This window comes from Rattus norvegicus, chromosome 3, assembly GCF_036323735.1.
Source record: "Rattus norvegicus strain BN/NHsdMcwi chromosome 3, GRCr8, whole genome shotgun sequence".
NCBI lineage: Eukaryota > Metazoa > Chordata > Mammalia > Rodentia > Muridae > Rattus > Rattus norvegicus.
In genome coordinates, this window is record NC_086021.1 from 167840754 (window position 1) to 167864443 (window position 23690).

Consider the following 23690-nt stretch of genomic DNA (forward strand, 5'->3'; position numbering starts at 1 on the left):
GTCTCTCCCCCTCCTCCTTCCCTCCCCTTCCCTTTCTGCCCTCCTCCCTTTCTCCCTCCCTCGCTTCCTCTCTCTCTCTCTCTCTCTCTCTCTCTCTCTCTCTCTCTCTCTCTCTCTCTCTCTCTCTCTCTCTCTCTCTCTCTCTCTCTCTCTCTCTCTCTCTCTCTCTCTCTCTCTCTCTCTCTCTCTCTCTCTCTCTCTCTCCATGAGTAAATTAATGATTAAACGCAGGGTGAGATGGCAATGAGGTTGATCACATCAAAGCATGCATGTCCAGGAACAATTCCTACCCCTAGTACGGGTCCTCGGAGCGCTACGTTGTGGGGCAGCCGGCAGGGGGCGTGCTCGGACAGTGCGGGGCTCTGTCTCTTGTTGGGATCGTTCTGGAGCCGCTAGGGCGGAGTAAAGTCAGATTTAAATTCCTCTCAGCGAATAGGTCCCCTATTGAAGGAATCAGAGAAAGAACTGGAAGAGCTTGAAGGGGCTCGAGACCCCAAAAGTACAACAATGCCAAGCAACCAGAGCTTCCAGGGACTAAGCCACTACCTAAAGACTATACATGGACTGACCCTGGACTCTGACCCCATAGGTAGCAATGAATATCCTAGTAAGAGCACCAGTGGAAGGGGAAGCCCTGGGTCCCGCTAAGACTGAACCCCCAGTGAACTAGTCTATGGGGGGAGGGCGGCAATGGGGGGAGGGTTGGGAGGGGAACACCCATAAGGAAGGGGAGGGGGGAGGGGGATGTTTGCCCGGAAACCGGGAAAGGGAATAACACTCGAAATGTATATAAGAAATACTCAAGTTAATAAAAATAAATAAATAAATAAATAAATTCCTCTCAGCCATCAGGCAGTGAGAGCAGAGGGTGGGCGGGTCCTGCCTCAGAAACAACCAATAGCAATGAGGAGGCGGAGCCTTTGGTGCGCATGGGAGACAACCAGCCAATGGAATTTCCGGGGCGGGGCGGCGAGCCAATAGCGCGGGCTGGTTTGATTCAAAGGTGCCTATAAAAATCTCAGGCGACCACCGCAGCCAAGTGGATCGGTTCTGGGCACCGCCATGGCTGCTCGCTGCGAGTTGTTAGACGACCTTCCCGCGGCCTGCCTGTCTCCGTGCGGTCCGCCCAACCCCACGGAGCTGTTCAGCGAGGCGCGGCGCCTGGCTCTCGAGCAGCTGCTGGCCGGCGGCCCCAACGCCTGGGATGCCTTCTTACGGCGCGAGCGGCTGGGCCGCTTCCTCAACACCGACGAGGTGCGTGAGGTTCTGGGCGCCGCCGAGCGGCCGGGCGAGGACGGCGCGGTGGTGACCGAGGAATCGTTCGGATCCTCTCACGACTGCTCGTCGGGCACCTACTTTCCGGAGCAGTCGGACCTGGAACCTCCGGCGTTGGAGCTCGGCTGGCCCTCCTTCTACCGGGGTGCCTACCGCGGTGCCACGCGTGTCGAGGCTCATTTCCAGCCCCGCGGCGCGGGCGCAGGCGGCCCGTACGGCTGCAAGGATGCACTACGCCAGCAGCTGCGCTCCGCCCGAGAGGTGAGCGGACCCCCCGAGTCTCCCACTCGCCTACGTGGCAACTCTACACCAGATTCCTGGCCACCTTAGCAGCCAGTAGGGGAGGAGCATCGGTCTTCTGAAATTGGGAGTCGTGTCGTAGTTCCAACTCCTGTTACTGGTACTCCTGGGGCAGGGTGGCTGTTCGTTCAGACCAAAGTGGGTTGCAGAATTCCAGGGCCATTAGCTGACACTAGATCCCACTTTCAGGAGGTTTTTAGGATACATTTTACTAAAGAGTCGCTTTACCCAGAAGATGATAATGGGAGACCATTGGAAGATCTGTAACTGTCTCTTTTCCACGCGTCTTAATGTTGTACACAGATAAATTCGAGCAGTCAGTTCAACTCCTTCCCTTCTGTGAGTGAGTCTGGTGGGAGATATTTTTAACCCCCAATGCCTGGGACTGTTCCAGGTAGCATTGATCCAAAATGCAAATCCTTCTGCCACTGTTTACAGTGGGTTTTTATCTTAGCTAGGGTCAGACTGCGGTTGCGGCCTGGTGTTGGGTAAAGAATCTGGCCTGCCATAGAGAAACCACAGCAGTGGGATCAGAAGGCTATACTTGGGAGGGTGTGGCTACAAATTTGCATGCTGGTGAATACTGCTCAATTCACAGACTTTATGACTGTGCCCGGAATATGACAGACAAAGCCTTAGACCATGTCAAGACTTAGTGGGCCTGGTACCACTATATGTTAGGGTGCAGGTCAGGTTGACATTACCAAGTCTAGGAGCAAGATTATGTTCTGTTTTTGTCTTTTGTTTTTGTTTTTTATTTTTCTCTCTTCAAGACAAGGTCAGTGTAGCCCAAGCTTACCCGGAACTCACTAGCTTCAGTTTCAGGCAATCCTCCTGCTTCTGCCTTCCTCGTAGTGAAGCCAATGTTCCGGTGCTGGTTCTGTACCTGACTGGCAGGACTTTGATGATAAGTGTGTTGGTGACCAAATGTTTTGCTGTTCAGGGAATGGTATGGCTGTGGGCTAGATTAGTGTTAATTCTGTGGCGCCTTGGGTGGCCTAAGGGTCCATTCGATGCTGAAAACATTTTGCTTGTGGGTTCAGTCCAAAACTTATAAAGCTTTTGGAAGAGGCAACAGTGTGGACTGAGGGTGCATGCCCAAAGCTCCCCTCTGGGAGGAGAACTTGAGCACTGGGGACACCTTGGAAAGGAGAGAACTGGTCTCTGGGAAGGGAAGCGATGCGGGTTGCTCTGACCTTATGCTCAACCTGGGTGAAGAGCACTGGAGCTATAGAGGTCAGAAGAAAAACTCCTTAAAAGGGATCAGGGCTGCAGCAGAGACTGCCCTATCTCTCTTGCAATCTGAAGCCATCGGTGGGTAGGTAGGGCCTCCTGTTCTCCTCTGTACCTACTTCACACGTCTCCTAGATCCCTGGAACTGGAAGCTGGGCTTCCCTACTGAGGAAGGCGTTATGCTCCTTTAAATCTAATGAGCATTCTTTTTTTTTTTTTTTTTTTTGTATATATGCCAAACTGCATATTTACACAGAGCCTCCCAACTGTCACACTGCCAGGGCGGCGACTACAGGGGAGGGGGTGTGGTTCTCGTTCTTAGTTTTCCAGGGACTGGGGATGAGAAGGATTGCCACAGGCAATGAGGAAAGAGCTGGAAGAAAATCCAGAGTGGTGGTGACTTAGTTGGGCCCAGAAGGAAGGGATAGGGACCAAAAGAGGAAAAGATGACCAGAGCGGTGTCCCCAGCAGGAAGTCTGACCTGAAGGAGTTTAGGTTTACGAGGACTGAGGTTGCAAGGACGCCAGAGATCTTCGTAAGAGGAAAGAGTCTGGATTAAGGCAGGGTAGGCAGGAGGACAGCTTTAGGCAGAGTTTCTTGCATTTGAGACACGATGAACTGGCCTGGAAAGGGAAGAAGGGGAGGTGTGAACAGTGAGGAAGATTGAAGGCTGGAGGTGGGGCTCTGGCAGGACGCCTATCTTAACAGCCGGAGGTCCTGGGTTCGAGCACACACCGAGGGGACAAGGGGAAAAAATGAAAGAGTGAAAGAGGTTAATACCGCTGCCTCCTCAGTTTTCACAGAGAGCAGCCAGGCTCTGCCTTCGAGTGCTGGGATTCAAGACCACCAAGCAGGCTGAGGCTAAGACTTGCTGGCCCGTGTAGGCAGTGATGCGGCTACACTGGACTACAGGAAGGAAAATAAGGAGTAACGTGGCAAAGGAGTGTTGTGTATATGAATTGGATTTAATGCGCGGCATGAGGCCTTCATTTGCTTTAAGAGAAAAAAAATGAGTCAATAAAAATTATGTCTCACCCCCTTTAATCCCAGCAGGCAGACACAGGCAGATCTCCGTGAGTTTGAGGCTAGCTTGGTATAAATTGCAAGTTTGGGCCAACAAAAGCTACGTGTGTGTGTATGTGTGTATGTGTGTGTGTGTGTGTGTGTGTGTGTGTGTGTGTGTGTGTGTATGTATGTATGTCAAACAAAAACTGCTTTCTCTTTGCCAGAAGCTAAGTGTGTGTGTGTGTGTGTGTGTGTGTCAAACAAAAACTGCTTTCTCTTTGCCAGACAGTATTTTCAGTAATCTTGAAATTGTTGAGATTATTCTGTCTACTACACAGAGGATGAACTGGAGCAGGGAGAAGCTAGGTTCCCTTCAGGGAGTGAGAGAGCCAGGACTTTCCCCATGGCAGACTCCCCATGAGAATCCCCACTAACTACAGTGCTGTGCGTGTGCCCTGTGGGGAGACGTGCCCTGTGGAAGAGGACTAGTTCCTGAGAGGGATTAGAGGACCAACTTGCTGGCTGTCAAATGCCACCGCCTGTAAAGATGTGTCACTCTGGCTGTGGCCGTGTCCTTTGAAGCGCACTGCTCGTGACAGGGAAGACGTGACAGTTCATATGCCAGGTGTTCCCAGATGCCTGATCTGTACGCTGATGGCAAGCATTTGGGGCTCTAATTGAGTTCTTTACCCAGATTACCTCCCAGTCCTCCCAGTGGCCAGAGGAAGCTGCCCTTAAGGACATAGCAGAGGCGCCTAGGTCAGGTAGCTCACCGAGCCCTGGGAGGCGGAGCTGGGTTCAAGCCAGAGTGGCTGTGTGCCTGGCTCCAGGGCCAGCACCGTGCTTGCTTGGTTTCTCTTTGAACCCATTATGCTCCGCCCCAGCTTCCTCCTCACTAGACGGAGGCCCACAGTCATCTTCCTCTCCACAGTCTCCCTGCTTCCCAGCTGGCTGAAGGTTTTAAACAGTTTCCCAAAGACTCGGACGTTGAATTCCCATGTTGCATATCTGATAAATAAGCAGTGACGATAGTGAGAACCGCCTGGGCTGAGGAGACCTTCGGCGGGTGTAGGTGCTTGCCTCCACTGTGAGCTGTGAGCATGCTACACATCTGTCAGTCAGTCAATCAGTCGATCAATTAATCAGTCAATCAATCGGTCAGTCAACCTATCAATGCTTTGTTGGCTTGGTTTTTATTTTTTATTTATTTTTTTATTGTAAAAAGACAAGAGTGGGGGTTGGGGATTTAGCTCAGTGGTAGAGTGCTTGCCTAGCAACTGCAAGGCCCTGGGTTCGGTCTCCAGCTCCGAGAAAAAAAAAAAAAAAAGACAAGAGTGCCCTGTTTTAAGGAGAAGAAGGATCACAGAGTAGCAGTAGTTGTGAAAAGGTGGTTTGTGACCTCAAGACAATGGAGGTCCCTGGTGCTTAGATTTTTAAATTACAATGCATTTTTGCCTGGCTTGCGCAAGACAGACCTGCTGTTTCTAGTATCTGAATCAAAGAAAGAAATCTAGGAGATTGAATTCCCTGGGGCATGGTGGGGGTGTCCCACGTTCGTAGTGAGCCCAGAGGTGGGGACCAGGCTGCACGGCAGTGGGGTCAGATCTAGCTGCTTACTCCTCAGTGAGGAGATCTGTGTACCAGGCTAGATTCTCTGTGGTGGATCTGGAAGGAACCTAGATACCGGGTTCTGTGATCAGCACACGACCTAGGATACCAGGGGTGTTTGCCAAAAGTCAGGATTATCTTTCTGAATGGATGGCTCTGGGATGCGTTTCTCCGCCAGCTCTGGCTACATGGCATCTCCCTGGGCATCCGGCACAGAGTAGGTGCTCAGTATTTCTCGTGGAGGCCAGCCCATGCCCTTTTCATTCAGCCTCATGCTTTTGGGGAGGGGAGAATGGAGAGGCAGGAAGAGAAACTAAGGCGCTTCGGTGATTCTTTCTGCCACCTAGTATTTGATGGAGCCATGGCCCTGCCTGGAAGTGTTCTTGGCACTTCTGATGTGCCTGTTCCAGGATGCTGGTTGTTTCTCCTACCCCTCCCTGCTTTCTCTTCCCATGTCCCTCATTTTGAGATGATTTTTATGTGTTAGTCCAGTTGAACTTGAGATCCTCCTGCCCCGACCTCTCCTGCAGTACCTATGTTTCCCAGATATCCCAGCCTCTGGGTGGGAGTTGAAGGCCAAGCTCACTCTGCTTGGAGATCTCACACTTCCACACTTGTTCTTACCAGCTGCTGGTCCTTACACGCTTTTGTTCCAAAGAGGCCACTTATGGGGCGAGCACACCTGAGAGCATCCTTCTGACGACCAGAGCGCTAATGGGGCCTCTCTTACTGTGGAAGGGTCCAGCCAGGAGGGAGAGTAGCTAAGGAACCTGTTGGAGGTCCCTGGCACGTCTGAGGATGTTCTGAAGGACTGAGATCTCCCGAGCTTGCTCAACCCTCCCTGTGTCACGAGAAAATCTGTGCTGTGGGATCAGATCCTGTTCCAGATGCCAGCGTCAGCCCAACAGGGTTTCTCAACCTCGCCACTGTTGGCATTTGGAGTGGATGGTTCTTGGTCCTGAGGGGACTGTCCTGTTCACTGTGAGACTCTGAGCATCTCTGTTCCCATGCACTACACACTCTTAGCACTTCTCTCCTCCAATCAGTTATGACCTTCAAAACCTGTCTGCAGAGGGAACAACAAGGGGTCACTGCTCTGCTGGGGACAACAAGGAGTCACTGCTCTGCCGGAGAAAGATCTTGGAAAGGCAGCGGTGGTTGAGCAGCGCTGTGGAGGAACTGGATGCCACCACTAAGTACCTCCACAGTCCTCCTTCTGTGCCTTCATCTGCCATTTCATTGTTTATTCTTATTAGTTTTGGCAGGGGTTTGAGATAGGGTCTCACTATGTAGCCCCAACTAGCCTAGAACTTGTTATGTAGACCAGGCTGGCCTTGAACCCACAGAAATCTGCTTACCCCCTGCGTGCCACCATGCCTGAGTTTCCTAATTGTTTTAAGTAAGCATCAGACAGTAGGGAAGCTGCAGGATCCTTCTCTAAGCCGTTCATATATGCGGCTTCATTTCTCTCTGAAAAAGCCAAAAACCAAAGAGTACAGTGGTTATACTGGCTTTAAATGGCCTTGATGTGCTGGGTCTGGTGGCTCAGCCTGTAATCCTAGCTCTTGAGGGACTGAAACAGCAGGTTCCAGAATTGGAGGTTAGCCTCAGCTCTACAATAGGAACTAGTACTGAAGAAGCAAACAAGGTCCTGGCGTAAATGACACCAGCCTCCAGAGGGGAGAGTTTCTGCTCTGTTCTCCATTGACCTAGTTGTACCACCCCTGTGTCTGCTCCACGGAAACACTGACAAAAACAGGACTGGAGGCATACTGATTGTTGTAGCTCCTACCGAAGGCCCAGAAGGAACAACAATGTCACATGTAGAGGACCAGGGAAGAAATTAGTAGGTGTATGCCATGGAGAACCCCACGGCTCTCAAGACAAATGAGGGCAGGCTCTGAGTCAGACAGAGTCCAGAATAGCGTGGGCCAATGCAAGTGCCCATGCGTAAGTACACGTGGTCATTTAAGTTTGTATGAATTAAAGCTAAATTTAAACCTTGGTTCCTCTGTCATCTCAGAAGGTTCTCATGGACGACGCTGTCCAGAGTGTGTCATTGTCCAGCCTTTTATCTACGGATGGATGTGAACGTGCGATGCTGCATGGATGTGAACGTGTGTTGCTGCGTGGAGGTGAATGTGTGCTGCTGCATGGACATGAACGTCCGCTGCTGCATATTCCCACATGTACTTGTTTATCCTAAGAGTGGAAGGAAAACCCACAGCCAAACCATTGGGGTGATTCATTAGCCTGAGAGAAAAGGAAAGAAAAGTACCCCCCCACCCCCACCCCAAAGAAAGAGGCTGCATGATTTTCCCACTGTCCCTCCTTCTGGGACAATAGTGAGAAACTGCTAATAAGTTTAACTTTTCACTCTGGAAATTTACATTCTCTTGTTTGTTTTTAAACCCAAAAGGCTATTTCAAAGTAGTTTCAAAGAATTTTTTTTTTCAAAAGAAATCTCAATTGAGCCGTTTTAGTCCCATTGAAACATGTAACAAGTGGTGGCTCCTGACTGTAATTAGCATTTTGGAGACTGAAGCAGGAATAGCTTCCATTTGAGACTAGCCTGGGCTAATACCAAGACTTACCTCAAACAAAAACAAACGAACAAAATCATAGAACTCACTGGGGTAAATGGTACGTTTGACGGTTTTAGCAAGAAAAGTCTATAGGTGATTGATGACGTGTTCAGCGTAGGGATTCAGTGGCCGGTCGGTCTTCCAGGCTGACACAGTTTACAAGGCTTTGTCAGAATTCCAAGCATTCTGTACACCTGATCTGCCTTTATGACTCTGGGGAGGAAGGGAGGGAAATTGAGGCACACAGGAAAGGGGTGATTGACATGTGCTTCCTGCTGGAATGAGAACAGGAACGACTGGCCTTGAGTGACCCCTTCGGACCATGCATGCGCCTGGTCAGAGGGCAAGCCGCCTGTTTCAGGGGTGTGTGGCAGCAGCAGGAAGGCCTTGTTTCAAGGACACCAAACCTCACGTTACATATCTTGTCTAGGCATGGTGGCAGGGTCAGGACTAAGAATATAGCAGCTGCCACTGAGGGTTTTCTCATTGACTGAATCACCAGAGGGTATGAGGTGGGTGGTATTATGTGCACATTCTAGGAGCCGGTAGCATGTGACAGCTTATCCAGTTCTGCAGAGAGGAGGAATCCAGGTTGGTTCTGTAATCCGGTCACGTGACGGCTGAGCTTCACAAGGTCCCCCATCAGACTAGCTCGGGTTCTGTCAGCAGAACCGCAGGAGAGAAAGGGAGTTGTGAGAATCCTTGACTGACCGTCATTGTGTTATAAGTTGTCTGTCCTTCGTGGCGGACTTGAGCCGGCATGTTTTGTGGGATTCTCTACAGATCCTCTCAGGATTACTGCAAGTTCTTGGTAATCTCGAGGCTGCACGTTAGGCTTCTCTGTAACAACTTAGCGCAACACGTTTATTATGGTGGATTTGGAGGCACATGGGCACGGGTCGGCGTTTCATCCCCTTACTTAAGTGTGCCCCTTGACCCAATTACCTAGCCCTTCCAAGTTTGTAAGCTTGGCATGATAGATAATGGGGATTGGACATCCTAGAGATCCTTTTGAGCTTTCAGGCTAAGCGGCAGTGGCAGGGATTCCAGGTTAGCCTAGTGAGTAATGAGAACAGGCTCTGCGCTCTGCCTCGTCGGAAGACAGAACCTGTGATCTCTGCCCTTCCCACTTGTTGGCAGGCTCCTTAGCCAGTTAGTAAAAACCTATTAAGGGACTGGTGATAGGCTTGTGGGTTGTCACTCCTGAACATGGGGGACTGGGCACATGGGCGGCCCCTCCAGATGTGGCTTAAGGAAACACAGGTAGTGTGGTATAGCTGCCCCTCCCTCCCAGCTTCTGGCCAACCAGCCGGATGCTTCCTCCACGAGTGTCTGGCAGATAGGTCTGACCCTGTAATAATAGACTTTGCAGTCACCATACTTCTAACCTGGAGAGAAGGGGCTAGCCTCATGCAGCTCATACTGAGAGAAGGTGGTGCCTAGGGTAGCTGTGGGCACTTGGTGGGGTGGGCACCCCTAAAGGAGAGTGGGCTCAGCGACAGGTGTCTGTGCCGCCTTTCCAGTCCAAGTGTTCTGCGGCTCGGCAGTCTGCAGCGTGAGGTCTTCGGCCAAGGGAGGCATTGTGCCATGATTGCTGTTCTCTGCAGCCTAGAACCCACCACATGTCAACCTGACACCCAAATAAATACAGATTTTATATCAGCCTGGAAATCCTGGGGAAGCAATACACACTAATGAGTTTAACTTTTGCTGTGGAAATGCCCACTTTCCCAAGTGGATGTGTCCACCCGGAAAGCAGGGATAGTCGGTGAAACTGAGGCTAGGTCAGCCAGGTCTGAAAGGACTGTCCTTTCTAAGAGGCAAGCGGCTGCAGGCCTGCTTCAGCAGTGTAGGACTTGGATATCTGAGGGCAGGGCTGAGGGGGCCAGGCATAAGGGTCTAGGGAGGGCAGGCCTTGAGGGAAGGAGAGCCTTCCTGCGCTGGTCTCCAGATAGATAAGGCAAGTCTTCTGAGGGTCCTACTTTAGTAAGGAGGGTGTGCTGGATGCAGGAGGATCAGGAAAGTAAAGCAGTCCTTCCCTCTCAGATACCCTGAGTGAGGCAGACCTTCATATTTAGCTTATGGGAAAGGTTGAGGCTTTGAAATCAAACAGGAACCAAACTGCAAATTACTACCCGTCAGCCACCACAGGTGTTGTTCGTACACCTGTTTTATTAATTGGGCAATCAGAACTCTGGCAGGCCCTTGTGCTCTGGGCCCTGCTCCCATTCTGCCTCTGGTGGCCTTCTCTGACTCTGCCAACTGGGCTGGGTTCCTAGTCCCTGTTTGAGTAGCCCCTGGGGTGTGTTCATTGCCCATCACTCTGCGTCTCCTGGCTTCTCCTCCTTTCTCAGTGGACTAGCCCATCAGCTAGCTGTGTTAGCTCACAGGGGTTCCGCTGACCATCAGAGAGGCCAGTAGGTCTGCACAGGTTTCTCTTCCTCCTCCAGGAGCTCTGTTCTAATTCTTGCACCTTGGATTCAAGTGCACTCTGTGGAGAGCCAGGCTCGAAGGTCTCTCACCAGCTCGTATGTGTTTCTGTGGCCCTGTGCCCATCACTGGGCTCTCCCATGGATCCATTTGTTCCCCTGTGGCCTCATAGCTCCTGGCTGGGACTTTTCCTCTTTCAGCCCCTAGTCCTCCACAATGTCTGCAGAAGTCTGTTAGCCCCAGACGTCTCCATCCCCAGTAGGTGGCTGTCCCAGAGATTCTCAGTCTGAGTTAGAGGAAGTAGGTTCAGGTCTCTGGCAGCATCTTCCCTTCTGGAGTCAGCTATATGTACCCCCCTGTGCAGGCAGCGTGGCCAGAAGGGCTGGAGTCAGCTCTCTGTGGACTCCCCCTGTGCAGGCAGCGTGGGCCAGAAGGGCTGGCACGACTTCCATGGCCTTCTGACATCTCATATGCCCCTCTGCCAGTCACATCCCGTGGCTCCCTTTCCAGCCACCATGGTATGCACCCTGTCCTTCCCAGCCTCTTCTGTCATCTGGTGATTTCCTGTTAGAGGGCCCTTCACTTCTCCCGTGGCCTCCTGTCCCAGGCAGGCCTTGGATTTGAGATCTTCCTGCCTCACCTTCCCAGGGAGCTGAGATTACAAATCTGTGCAATCAGGCCTGACTTCTTATCTTATTCTTATCTGTGGTTCAGCTCTCAAGTTTCCCCTTGGAAGAAGCCTCCCTCCTCTCTCTGAGTGCCTGTCTTGCCTCCCCTCACAAGGCAGCTGACTTACTGCTCCCTACAGAATATGTATGCCTTGTTTTGCTTTCCTTATCCATGCCCCGTCAGCCCTGGGTAGCCATCTCTGCCCAGTGTAGGCCAGCCTGCCTTGGACTAAGAGGCACCAGGCCTAATTGAGCTAAGCCCATTCCAGACTTGCTCTCAGTCAACCACCACAGCAGTCCCGCCACTCTGTGCTGTTATTTCAGCCTTCTAGAGGGGAAGGAACCCAAGGAGAGAGAGGTTAAGCGCCAGGTCACACAGCTAGCAAGTGCCATGCTGAGTTCCTGTCCTGGCTTTGGCCTTTAAACCCTGTTACAGGCCCCAAATCAACCGGGTAGACACAACTCTCAGGGCCCATAAGCTTCTGGAGATGCCACCAACTCTAAAATGTGTTTTGTTTCGTTTCACTCACTGCTCGGGAGAGTTTATGAAGGTCAGGCAGGGAGTGGGGTGAAGGCAGCCAGAGAGACACTCCATGATCCCAGGGGCACTGACTTCATGTGAGCAAGTGGAACCCTGTGGGTTAGAAAGGTAGCAGCAGCATTGCCCGTTTGCCTCCGCATTTCTTTCTCTCTTAGGGTTTTTTCTCCCCCTTGAGATAGACTTTCACTCTCTCCAGGCTGACCCCAGCCTCTCAAAGAATGGGATTATATGCTAGGGGCCCCATAGCTGGTTTCAGGATGTCTTTTTAACCCTACAGATACTTAAGGTACAAGCCTGCCAGTTACTGTCTCAAGCTCTCCACCATGGAGACGAATCCTTTCACTGGAGGGCTCTGCTGTAGTAGACGGAAGGGGTGTCTAGACTGAGAAGCAGCTGTAATTCTCAGCAAAGGGGTTAATGTGATTCAGAGACAAGGGATTTTTACAGTTGAAGCTGGGAGATGGAGAAGCCCTGACCACTCCCAGTTGCAAAACAGCTCCCAAATGCTGCCTTCCTGACTTGATCTGTAGGAACTTGTTCTATGCCTGGGTGTTTTTACATCCCTGCCTCCCTGCCTGGAATTTCTGAGGGCCCTTGAAGCAGGAGATGAGGCTCTGCTGTTTATAGGTTCTGTAAACGAAGGAAGGAAGGAAGCTGGTGCGGTCAGCGTCTCCCTTGTGAGGGGCTGTCTGAGCAGCTGCAGCCACACGGGTGATGAGGTGGTTAGGCAACTTGGACCCTGCAGCCGTGCAGTTGTCTAGGTTTTCCTGCAAGCCCGATTTGTAGCTTAGGAAGCAGACATTCAGCACAGTGATACTTTGTCCACGGACACATGGGTGCACATTGGCTTTTAGCTCTGGTCTGGGCTGGGTGTGGAAAATCAGTTTGTATCAGGAACACATTGCTGGGGAGAAGAAAGAACAGCTGAGCTGAAGGGCATGATCTTGAGGTAATATTTCCAGGTTCTTATCCTGACTGGTGGGGAATCTGTGGTGTTGGGAACAGAGGATGGGGTGGGGCCTCATCTGATCATTCAAGCACAGAATTGGTAATAGATGGAGTTTTTCTAAAACAGGGTGAAAATACTCAGAGACCATACATAATCCAGAATTGGACAATAGTCAAAAAACCGTGGACTTGAATACTAATAGTCAAAGGGGGCTTCGGAGAGAATGTGAGGTCTTTTTCTTTACATGTACTTATTTGTGTGGTACACATATGCTATGACACACATGCGGAGGTCAGGGGGACAGCTTGCTGAAGCTGGCTTCTCTCTTTCTACCATGTAAGTTCTGGGGATTGAATGCAGGGCATCTGGTTGGTAGCAAGCACCTTTACTAGCTGAGCTGTCTTGCCAGCCCCAAGATTGTAGTTATCAACTTTACAGACAGGGAACTGAAGCCAGACTGGGAAAGCACGGCGACTGAGGTTCCAGCGTGTGGTCCAAGAACCCAGACAGCTTGCTAGTCCACACTGAAGCTGGAGGGTAGGGCTTAGCAGTGGCACAGAAGTTAAACGAGAAGTTTTCCAGTGTGGAATAGGTTGGCTGGAAGACGGTGGCTAGTGTTAGCTGGGCCAAGCCAGGACTTGTCAGACATGGGAGCCCAGGTGTCTCTGGAGGTGGAAAAGAGCCAATGGTGGGGACATACTGCTGAAGAAGAGAGTGTCTTTGAGGATGGGATTTAGAGTTCCTTACTTTTCCTTCTGCCTCATCTCCTAGGTGATTGCTGTGGTAATGGACGTTTTCTCAGACATCGACATCTTCCGAGACCTGCAGGAGATCTGTAGGAAACGGGGGGTGGCTGTGTACATCCTTCTGGACCAGGCTCTGCTCTCCCACTTTTTGGACATGTGCATGGATCTGAAAGTTCATCCTGAGCAGGAAAAGGTTTGTGGGACACCATTTCTGTCTTCCCCACTTTAGTAACATGGCAGAGTTCCCATGATCTACAGTGAGCTGCTGCTGCTGCTGGTGATGGACTCCCCACTAACAAGTGAGGAAACAGAAGTCTCACAGAAAATGACCACCACCCTTGACCTTGTAGTGTCATTCCTAGGTAACTACTCAGAGGAATGAAAGCACGTGCCTGTTTATAGATGCTGGGAGTTTCATCAGCTAAGGAGTGGATAGACACTACACCGTCTGTTCAGAACAATAGAATAGTATTCTCCCTTCAAAGGGTCTGAAGTACTGACACATGCTACCACATGGGTGACCCTGAAAACACTGTAGTAAGTGCAGGAAGCCATATAGAAACAGTCATATGCAGTATGATCCCATGTATGTGGAAGCCCAGAACAGGGTCATCTGGAGAGACAGAAGGTAGAGTAGCATCGGGTTATGGGCATGTGATAAAGGGATGGGTAGGTTTGTAACTAAAGGGGTTCAGGCTCTTTTTTTTTTTTTTTTTGAGGTAATGAGAAAGTTCTGTAACTGTGCACATGGCTCTGTACATCTTAACCAGCACAGATTTGTACTTGAAGCAGGTGAATTTTGTGGTGTGTGATTTACATCTCCATTAAGCCATCGATAAGAAAAGGCAAAATGGCTGTCAGGCTTCTCAGCAGTGAGTACAGACCTGTCCATAGCCTAGCCGACATGTGGTGGCTAATGCCTCCATGGCTCCAGGGAACTCCACTTTTTGCTACAGTGGCTATTTTGGAACTCTTGTTCTGTTCCCACTACGGCCCACTGTTCTAACAAATGTGATATAGATAACCCTCACGGCGGCCCTGTAGCAGTGGTCCTGATGCTTTGGATCAGGAAATGGTGAGATGGAGAGCCCAGGAGTCCACAGCTACAACATGCCCCGCTTTGATTCAGTCTGCCTTCCTCTCAGTTGTTATCCCCAGTGTGCAGTCATATTACCTACTGCTGCTGCCTTCTCAGGACAGAAGCAGACGTCGTCTTTCTCTAGGCATGTAAATAATTCAAGTGTTTTGGTATAAGGCCAGAGTTGGCTTAGTGTCTTTGTGAATGAGGTAAGAGAGACATTTGTTACAGAATTCATGTTTAAAGGATGGAGCAACTAATGAAGCCAGAACCTGCCTTACTCTCATGCTGCCAGGCACTTGGCATGAGGAATGGCACGGTCAGCAGGAGCCGGCCTCTTGCCACTCAGGCCTCTGCATGAGAGCCTCTGACTTCATATAGTACCCTGTAATCAAGCAGTGTGGCTTCCAAGTTTCTTCTCAGTGGCTTCTCCTTCAGAGTGTCAGTTGGCTGGTTTTTCTAATGAGCAAACCAAGGATTGGGTTGACCCTTCCAGACTGAACTGAAACAGCCGTGTGATCGAGCAGTCAATGAGCAGGGAGAACTCAAGGAAAATACCACTTGGGCGTGGTAGAGAACACTGCCATCCAGCCAGGCATTGAGGCCACGGCTGCTCTTGTGGAAGTGTGGAAGGTGTCGGGGTATAATTTCAAGGTGCTCTTGGGTAATTAGGCTGAGTCTCAGCAGCAAGGAAAAAAAAAAACAACAACAAAAAAAAAAAACCAAACCAAACCAAAACAAAACAAAACAAAAAAAAAAAAAACCTTCAGAACTGTTCTCGCTCTGGAAAGCCATTCCCTCTGCTTCCTCATAAGGCAGAGACTGCTGACTTTGTTGACTGCTGCCTTCATGGTGGTCCAGGGCCTCTGCAAGAAGCCTAAAGACAGTTTGTCTTTATAGTGGGTTATCTCCTTCCTAGGTGGCCAACCAGCCTCCTCCTAGGTTTGCCTGTGTCGTGGGTCTGTGTTTTTCTCAGAGGCATCCCCTGCCCTGTGTTCTGATTGGTTCAGAATACTGAGTCATCCTGTCTGCAAGAATTTGGCTGCATATTCACAGGCAGGTGTACAGAAGTGCTGTGTCCACAATTACAGGCCTCCATAATGTTCCGATGTGTGTTAAAGGGAGGGACACAGAGCCATCCCTGACCCTACAGGTAGAGTGTTTCTATGGCTATGGTGTGTTGACTTGTTTGGGAGTTATTACCTCTTCTATCCAGCCAATTCCATATGCTCATCTGTGAATACTCCGGCGAGTTTTTTGTTTGTCTGTTTGTTTTGTTTTATTTTTTTATTTTATTTTATTTTTTAAGAAAATCTTTACCTTGGAATTAAGATTTATAAAGGGTTACAGAGATGGATACCCGAGTTTGGTTCCTAACAAGGGTGTTTGGTGGCTCTCAAGCACATGTAATTTTAGCTCCAGGGTGTCTGACACACTCACATGCACATACACACACACAGAGACTCGTAATTTAAATTTTTTAAAAATTGGTTTTTAAAAGGTTTAAAAAGAAGTCACTATATGCATTTGTGTGTGTCATTATGGGAATAATTGTCTGTCCATATGTATAGAGCGTACCTTTTTGGTTACTGTGTACCTGTAGGAAATGTAAAATGTCTGATTAATTCCCACATGGTGTGTTAGAGGCCTGCCCTCTTATTACTGCTTCAATCCCCTTCCAGTGTGGGGAGAAGTAGGCTATTATTCCTTACTGATTTAGTGCAAAGAAATAGGAGTGGTGCCAGCTTGGTTTTCAGCCCTTGCCAAGGTTATTCATTACTCACATACTTTCTTTGATTCTTTTATCTCCCGTGTTTTATTTCAAAATCATTTCTTGGATTCCATTAGTTTCCTCCAAAAAGCAAATATTCCTTTATAGTATATAGTACATCACACATGAGCTAAGGAAGGGTCTCTAAATATAAGCCAGATGCAGTGGTGCAGGCTGTAATCCCAGCACTTGGGAGGCTGGGGCTAGGGGAGTGCATGTTCAAGGCCAGCTTGGACTATAAGGTGAGTAATGCCTCTTCTCTTCCTGTGAGAGGATGGACTAGATGCAGGGGTAATGTTACTTGAGCAGTAGCTGGCTGTGCATCACGTGTGCTGTCACTAAATGGTGGCCATATCAAATGGGTATGTTTAGGACCAGCTCAGTTCACTGGATAGTGTCACGGAGTTGGCCATTGACCTTTTGTTTTCCTCACACCCTCCCCAACAGCTGATGACGGTGCGGACCATTACAGGAAATATCTACTATGCAAGGTCAGGAACAAAGGTTGTTGGGAAGGTTCATGAGAAGTTCACACTGATTGACGGAATTCGGGTGGCAACGGGCTCTTACAGGTATGTTCTGAGTAGGTGCCTCACCCTAAAGTCCAAACCCTTTAGAGGAGTCAGTGCTTGCTCATGCCAGTCACAGCCCTGTGGCAGAGTCCCCCAGGAGTTCACACCTGCGTGTGTGCATTGGTTCATAAAAGCCATCTTTTGTTGGATGTAGACAGGGCAAGAGTCACTTTCTTCTCCCTGTGGCCCACAAAACAAAATCACAAGTTAAACTAAGCTTGCGACCCTCATAGTGATAGTCCTGCATTCAATTCTTGGCCTAGGCCTTTGGGGAAAAACTGGAGGCTAATTGGCCTCATACCCTGGTTCCCTGGGGAGTTGGACCCCACCTACCCTGCTTACTTGAGGGTGAGGACATCTGCAAATGTTCTAGGCAGACTGACGCTGTCCGTTTATATTTAACTACAATTCTTGTAGTGAGTACTTTAGTCTAGAAAGCGCTGGGCATATTCCAGGCCCACCTCAGAAGTCCACTCTGTCAGTAGCATCTTTGTGTGGAGAGAGGAAGATGAGTGCAGGGCTGAGGTCACAGTGGGTGATGCTAATCCCTGGAAGTTGCACCATTCTTACTCAGACCATGTTAGGCTGTGTGCTTGGCTGTCCCTATGTTACTTGTCCAATGGTACATGCGAGGAATAGAGTTAGCAAAGAAAACCTTGTTTTTATAGAGTGTGCATCCCTTGATTTTGTACCATCCATGAGTGAGGTAGTGTGATAAGCAGCTCTAGGTACCTTCCTTTTCAATGAGTAGCACCATTGTTCAAAACTGAGCCCATGTTCTTGAGACTTCCTTTTAGTCAGCACTTAGAAGTACCAAGGGGACTGGATACTTAACTGTACTGACAAAAGTCGACTCAGAGTGGATTTTGGCTATTTAAAAATCTGTAAGGATATAAAAACTGACCTCTACAAAAGCATTGTTCTACCACCAATGACAGTGATATTTTGATATGTTGAGACACACTGCAGCCCCAGGGTCAGGCAGCCCCTTTGTTCCTGTTACCCCATTGTGGGTAGAGTCTTGGGCTCCAAAGCAGTTCTTGGGCAGCATGTGTATTAGTCATGGTCCCTGTTTGTTGTTCCCTCTAGATAGGGTTTCTCTGTGTAGCCCTAGCTGTCCTGGAATTCGATCTGTAGACCAGGCTGGCCTCAAATTCACGGAGATCTACCTGCCTCTGCCTCCCAAATGCTGGGATTAAAAGTGTGCACCACTCACCACCCGAAGTCACCCTTCAAAGTCACAAGAAATAGTTTAAAATGAGTTTCAGGGTCCCCCATTACAAGTGCCTGCTTCCGATCCAAACCTCAGTGTCAGGAGGCTAACTCAGACAGCGCAGAGTGAGGCAGCAGGTCCCGGAGAGCGCTGGGATGGGAAGGTGCATCTGACTATAGCTCCCTGGACCTAGGTGGGGGTGGGTGGGGTTCATTAGAACACTGTCTCCTACTCTGCCCTACTCTTCGTTCTCTTAGCCTCTTCATTTGAAGGCAAAGACCCTTGTTTACTTACCCCACTATTAGCAGCTGTTTTCCAAATGGAGAGAGACTCCTGAAACAGGAACACATCTCTGAAAACTCATTTGGCCCTGGTAGGATCACATGTGCACATTAGATGAATCCCAGGGATCAGACATGGCTGTCCTGGACCATGTGCCCACCCCATTGAGACTAGAGTGGATGTGTGCATTTGGAGACTGGAAGAGGTTCTGTTTCAAGAGGAAGGGACACTGGATGGGCAAGGACACCAGGCTAATGAATCAGCTAGAAAATGTGCCGAGCACTGGCACCATTGGAGGAGTAACCATCCCCACTAGAGAAACTGGAAGATGTGCCAATAGCTTCCCATGTGGGCATCCCCAGCTGATTCTCTAAGCTTGAGAATGAGGCTGCTGGCCTAAATATTTTATACCTTTTTGCCAGTGTCTGAAGCTGAGCCTGAGGATTGGGCTTGTGTGTGTGTTGGGTTTTGAAGTGTGTATTGTTAGTTCATCTTAGCACCAAAGTTGTCACTCTTACATGGCAGCTACTGAGAAGGCAGGGACACCGATCCCTTATCCTCACCAGTTTGTGTATTTTTAATCCTTCAGTTTTACCTGGACCGACGGCAAGTTAAACAGCAGTAACTTGGTAATTCTGTCTGGCCAAGTGGTTGAACACTTTGATCTGGAGTTCCGGATCCTGTACGCCCAGTCAGAGCCCATCAGCTCCAAACTCCTGTCCAACTTCCAGATCAGTGGCAAGTTTGACCATCTGGCTGACCAAAAGCCACAGTCGAAGGAGCCCACACTGGGCAATCTGCTGCGTATCAGGCTGGCCAGACTCTCAAGTACTCCCAAGAAGACCGGCCTGGACCCAGAGGTGCCGCCAAAGGACAGAGACAAAACCAAGCGCCACGATTCTGAGACTTCCACCATCAGTGATGAAGACTATTTCTGCAGCCACAAGGACCAGCTAGAGGAGAGCAAGGTGGTTGATGCTGCTACCCAAACAGAGCCAGGAGAAGAGATGGCTGCAGTAAGCCTGAGCGAGGTGGGAACTCAGACTAGTTCCAGCATGATGTGTGCTGGGACCCAAACCACAGTTGTCACCAGGGCAGCGAGCTCCCAGGCCACAGTGTGGTCCAAGTCCACCACCACGCAGACTGAAGCTGACGAGAGCTTCCTTCCTCAGGGTGCCCAGTCTAAAGAAGAGTCACCGGCATCCAAGATGTCGGTGTCAAGGTCTTCCAGTTTGAGGTCATCCTCCTCTGTGTCTTCCCAGGGCTCACTGGCAAGCTCGGTCAGCTCCCATGTTTCCCTGTCAGGCACTGATCTGCACACTCCCGGATACCCCAAGTACCTGGGTCTGGGCACGCCCCATCTGGATCTGTGCCTGAGGGACTCCTTCAGAAACTTGAGTAAAGAGCGGCAGGTCCACTTCACTGGCATCAGGTCCCGGCTCACCCAGATGCTCACCGTGCTCTCAAGGAGAACGCTCTTCACAGAGCACTACCTCAGCTACAGTCCTGGGAGCTTCACCAGAGCGTCCACCAACCTGGTTTCTGTGAGGGACATAGCACTCTATCCTCCCTATCAGTGACTGCTGGACTCAGCCAGCCCTCTATCCCTGCCCCACAGAGCCTCACATTCTTGTCCTCAGCTCCCTTCTTTCACCTGACACTGGGGCCACCTTTGCCTTTGATTCTGCAGCACTGTTTGATATTTTTATTTTTTGTTCTGTCGAAGCCATCTATTGGTTTAAACACTATAGGTACTTTTCCCCCATTTGCACAATTTTAATATTCTATCATTACATAGGTGTTTTAAGGTTGGTTTGAGAGATATCGTTTTGTATGTGCGTGTTCTCTGACTTAATGCTTTGAGTCACCACTGTTTTTTAAAATCAGAATCATATTTAAAAGTTAAACACTATTGTTCCTTAACTGACTTTCTCTTGAATATCTGTGTTCATAGTATTAAATGAGTATAGACAACTTTTTGTTTGCTCTTCTTTCTGGCAACCCTGGTCTTTATCTCTAAGGATGTGTCATAAATAAATGTACCATATAGGTATTTTGTGTGATTCTTTTTTGTTTTAAAAACAGTTTTGGGAAGTCAATGGTCCAAATTGTAAAGGAGCACGTAAGAAGCTGGGTGGTGGTGCACACCTTTAATCCCAGCACTATGGAGGCAGAGGCAGGAGGATCTTTGAGTTTGAGACCAGCCTGGTCTAAAGAGTGAATTCCAGGACAGCCAGAGCTACACAGAGAAACCCTATCTCAAAAAAACAAAAAGTTAGACGAAAGCAAAGTGTGGTGGCACATGCCTCTGATCCCAGCACTTAGGCAAAGACAAGAAGGTCTGAGTTTGAGGCCAGCCTGATCTATTCAGGGAGACCCTGCCTAAAAACCAAAATGTAAAGTTAAATGACTTTGAGCTGGTACTGGGGTCAAGCCATCCTTGGCATGGTGAAAACTGACATTACTGTATGCCTGAGGAAGCTTGCTGGCATAGCAGGCCTTCGTGTGTGCCCCTCTCAAAGAAAAGGCCTGAGCTGCTTCGGTGAGGACCTGGCTATCTGCCAAAGGAGTCCTGCGTGTGCATTCCTGGGTTTACATTCACTCCAGTGGCCCCAAAGGGCCCAGTTTCATCAGATGGGTGTATTGTCGATGATTTAGCAATCCTATATTCCAGAGTAGGGGCAAGAAGGACACTGATAATTATCCTAGATTCCTGGTCCAGTGTCAGGCGATGTAACTGCTTCTTATATCCTGCTAATCTGGATTGGCATGGCCATGGAATCCTTTTTTTGTCAAGCCCCATTCATAAAAACAGAACAAAAGGAAGAGAGAAATCATGGCTTCCTCTTCTGGCTTGCTAGCCCAGAAATCTACAGTAAGTAGGGCGTTGTCTGTGGGGAGAATGCTGACAGATGCAGATCAGGAATGTACCCTGCAGGTTTTCATGAGTGTTCCAGGGCTGCTCTCATGACAAGGTTATCTGCTGGGTTAGTGCTGTGGTCTGTAGCTGTCAAGTACATGTCAGGACAGTGGCGCATGGCTGTGAACCCTCTGGGCTAATCCTCGAGTATACGGTTTGCAGGCTTAGATCGCTTTGTGTGCTGCCTTAAATCCTCATGCTAGTCCAGTGAGTACAGGTTAGACTGCTGGCATCCTTATTCTTAGATACAGAAACAGGCTGAAATTAAACAGCCTACTCACGATCATATACCTGCTATATGATGACATAAAAAGAGAGGCACCCAGATCCTCTATCGTGTGCCTCTCCTTTGCTCGCAGTAGAAAGGAAGGCCTTGGAGCCTGTTGCTTGTGTAGTGGGAGTTAATGCAGTAGTGGGACAGCCTCATGAACAGGTGCAGGCACAAAACCCTGATTGTGACCATGCATTTCAACTCTTGGCATTTTCAGTCCTCGTTCTGTAAGGTTGTTAGTAGACCTTCATTCAAATCATCATAGGCTTGGAGATGGCTTATTTGCTAAAAGGCTGTCTACGCATGAGGACTTGTGTGAAAAGCCAGACATGGCGCCATGTACCTGTAATCCCAGGGCTGGGGAGGTGGAGACAGGAGGAGGAGGATCCCTGAGGCTTGGAGGCCAGCTGCTCTAACCCTAGCCAGCTGGTCCAGTCTCTAAAAATAAGGTGCATGGAACCGACAAAGTGGCTGAGCTGGTCAAGCATTTGCTGTCAAGCCTGCCAGCCAGAGTTTGATCCCTGGGCCATGCGGTGGGAGGAGGCAGCTGAGTCCTGCAAGGCATCTGATTTCCACACCTGTGCTAGAAAGTGAGGAAGTTATCTGACATTGAGCTTCACGCCCTTCATGGATGTGTATACACACAGCAGTACACACATGCATGTGAACACATACCATATAAACACGAGTTACAGGATAGTTGTTAAAGTGATTGCTTTGCAACCACCACAAGAACTCTCATAAATGTCAGGATGGGCTCATGACATTCCAGTGTGGGGGAGGCAGGCAGGTGAGTCCTGGCGCTTATTGGCTGGCCAGCCTAGCCTACTTAATGAATTTCAAGCCAGTGATTGTGTCTCAAAAAAAAAAAAAAAACCAAACCAAAACAAACACACACACACACACACACACACACACACACACACACACCTTGCATGTGCATGCAGGGTGGGGTGGGTGCGCGTGCAAACACACATCACACACACTTACCTTTTTGAGAAATTCTAAACCAATAGAAATTTCTTATTCAGAGTACCTATTTCAGGTAAGTTGTAGTAGTAAATACTAAAACTCCTGACCTGGGGTTTCTATTTCTATTTTTAATATGCCTTATGGAGCATAGTAGCTGGGCAGCTGCCTACCCTCCATGCTGTTACAATCTATGTTCCTATCAAAAACTCTGAGTTATTACTTACTATTTACTGTGTTTCATCTGGGCTGCTCTTAGCTCCCATTGGGCAGTCCTTAGGGCTACCAACTCATGACCCTTATCCCAAGGTGACTTCTTCCTTCCTCTCCTCCTGATCCTCTCTTCCCAAGCCTGCAAAACCTCAACCCTACCCATGTCTCTTCTGCACAACTATCAGCTGTTGGCATCTTTATCAATCACAGATAACTGGGGTCAGGATCTTGGGGGCCCCACCATAGCATTAGAATGCAAGCAGCATTAGGCCAACCCACTACAGTAAGTATCAGTGAATTTCTCTGGATAGGGAGTACTTGTCTGCCAAACACACTTGTGCACAGTGTCCTCTCTCTGGCAGCAGAAATCAAATAGGAACAAGAGATAGATGGAATCCTAAGAAAATCAGCCTCAGGATGCACCAAACTTTCAGTCTGGAAAGTACCACTAAAACTGCCTACGTGTGATCTGAACTACCTGGGGCAGTCTCCTGGTTTGCTCAGGAATGACTGCATAGTTCAATGATAGATCTAGCATGTGCAAGGTTCTAGGTTCAATAACGGGCTCCCCTCCATAATAGCTGATTATTGGCTTCATCCCAAAGAAGAGGAGGGTTAGTACCAGGGTGAGAGTTCTGTTCTCATCTATCGGATGTCCTACTCAGCCACTGCAGACTAAGCTGTCAATACTTAGGATATATTGCAATCCCCAGTGCTGGGATCAAACCGGCGGTCACACATGGCAGACAAATGGTCTACCACTAAGCTACATTTTCAGCCAGCACTTAGCACCCACCCCACCCTGCATGCACATGCAAGGTGTATGTGTGTGTGTGTGTGTGTGTGTGTGTGTGTGTGTGTGTGTGTGTTTCGAGACACAATCACTGGCTTGAAATTCATTAAGTAGGCTAGGCTGGCCAGCCAGTAAGCGCCAGGACTCACCTGCCTGCCTCCCCAACAGCACTTACTCGAAACAAAAGTAACAACAAGAGGTTAGAGTCATCTGTTGCTTCTAGAGAGCCCAGATTTAGTTACATATTGTGGTTCACAGACATCCTTAA

At 49.3% G+C, this 23690-nt stretch overlaps 1 protein-coding gene across 5 annotated transcripts; it reads left to right on the forward strand.

Moving 5' to 3' along the window:
- Window positions 1-994: 994 nt before the first annotated feature.
- On the forward strand, window positions 995-20309 carry Fam83d (family with sequence similarity 83, member D). Of its 5 annotated transcripts, none has more exons than NM_001107796.1 (4): window positions 1039-1536; window positions 13366-13533; window positions 16637-16761; window positions 18846-20307. In NM_001107796.1, the coding sequence occupies exons 1-4, from the start codon at window positions 1063-1065 to the stop codon at window positions 19834-19836; spliced, it is 1758 nt and encodes a 585-aa protein (NP_001101266.1). In that variant the 5' UTR covers window positions 1039-1062; the 3' UTR covers window positions 19837-20307. The 5 variants fall into 5 exon arrangements, with proteins under 5 accessions (XP_063139922.1, NP_001101266.1, XP_038961022.1 ...); XM_039105094.2 differs by lacking the exon at window positions 1039-1536 and adding an exon at window positions 12190-12594 and having other exon boundaries at window positions 18846-20309; XM_039105095.2 differs by lacking the exon at window positions 1039-1536 and adding an exon at window positions 12668-13131 and having other exon boundaries at window positions 18846-20309.
- The last annotated feature ends 3381 nt before the right edge of the window (window positions 20310-23690 follow it).

Coding starts and splice junctions, on each gene's coding strand:
- Fam83d (NM_001107796.1), top strand. CDS start 1,063: ATGGCTGCTCGCTGCGAGTTGTTAGACGACCTTCCCGCGGCCTGCCTG. Junction 1,537..13,365: donor AGCTGCGCTCCGCCCGAGAG/GTGAGCGGACCC, acceptor CTCATCTCCTAG/GTGATTGCTGTGGTAATGGA. Junction 16,762..18,845: donor GTGGCAACGGGCTCTTACAG/GTATGTTCTGAG, acceptor TTAATCCTTCAG/TTTTACCTGGACCGACGGCA.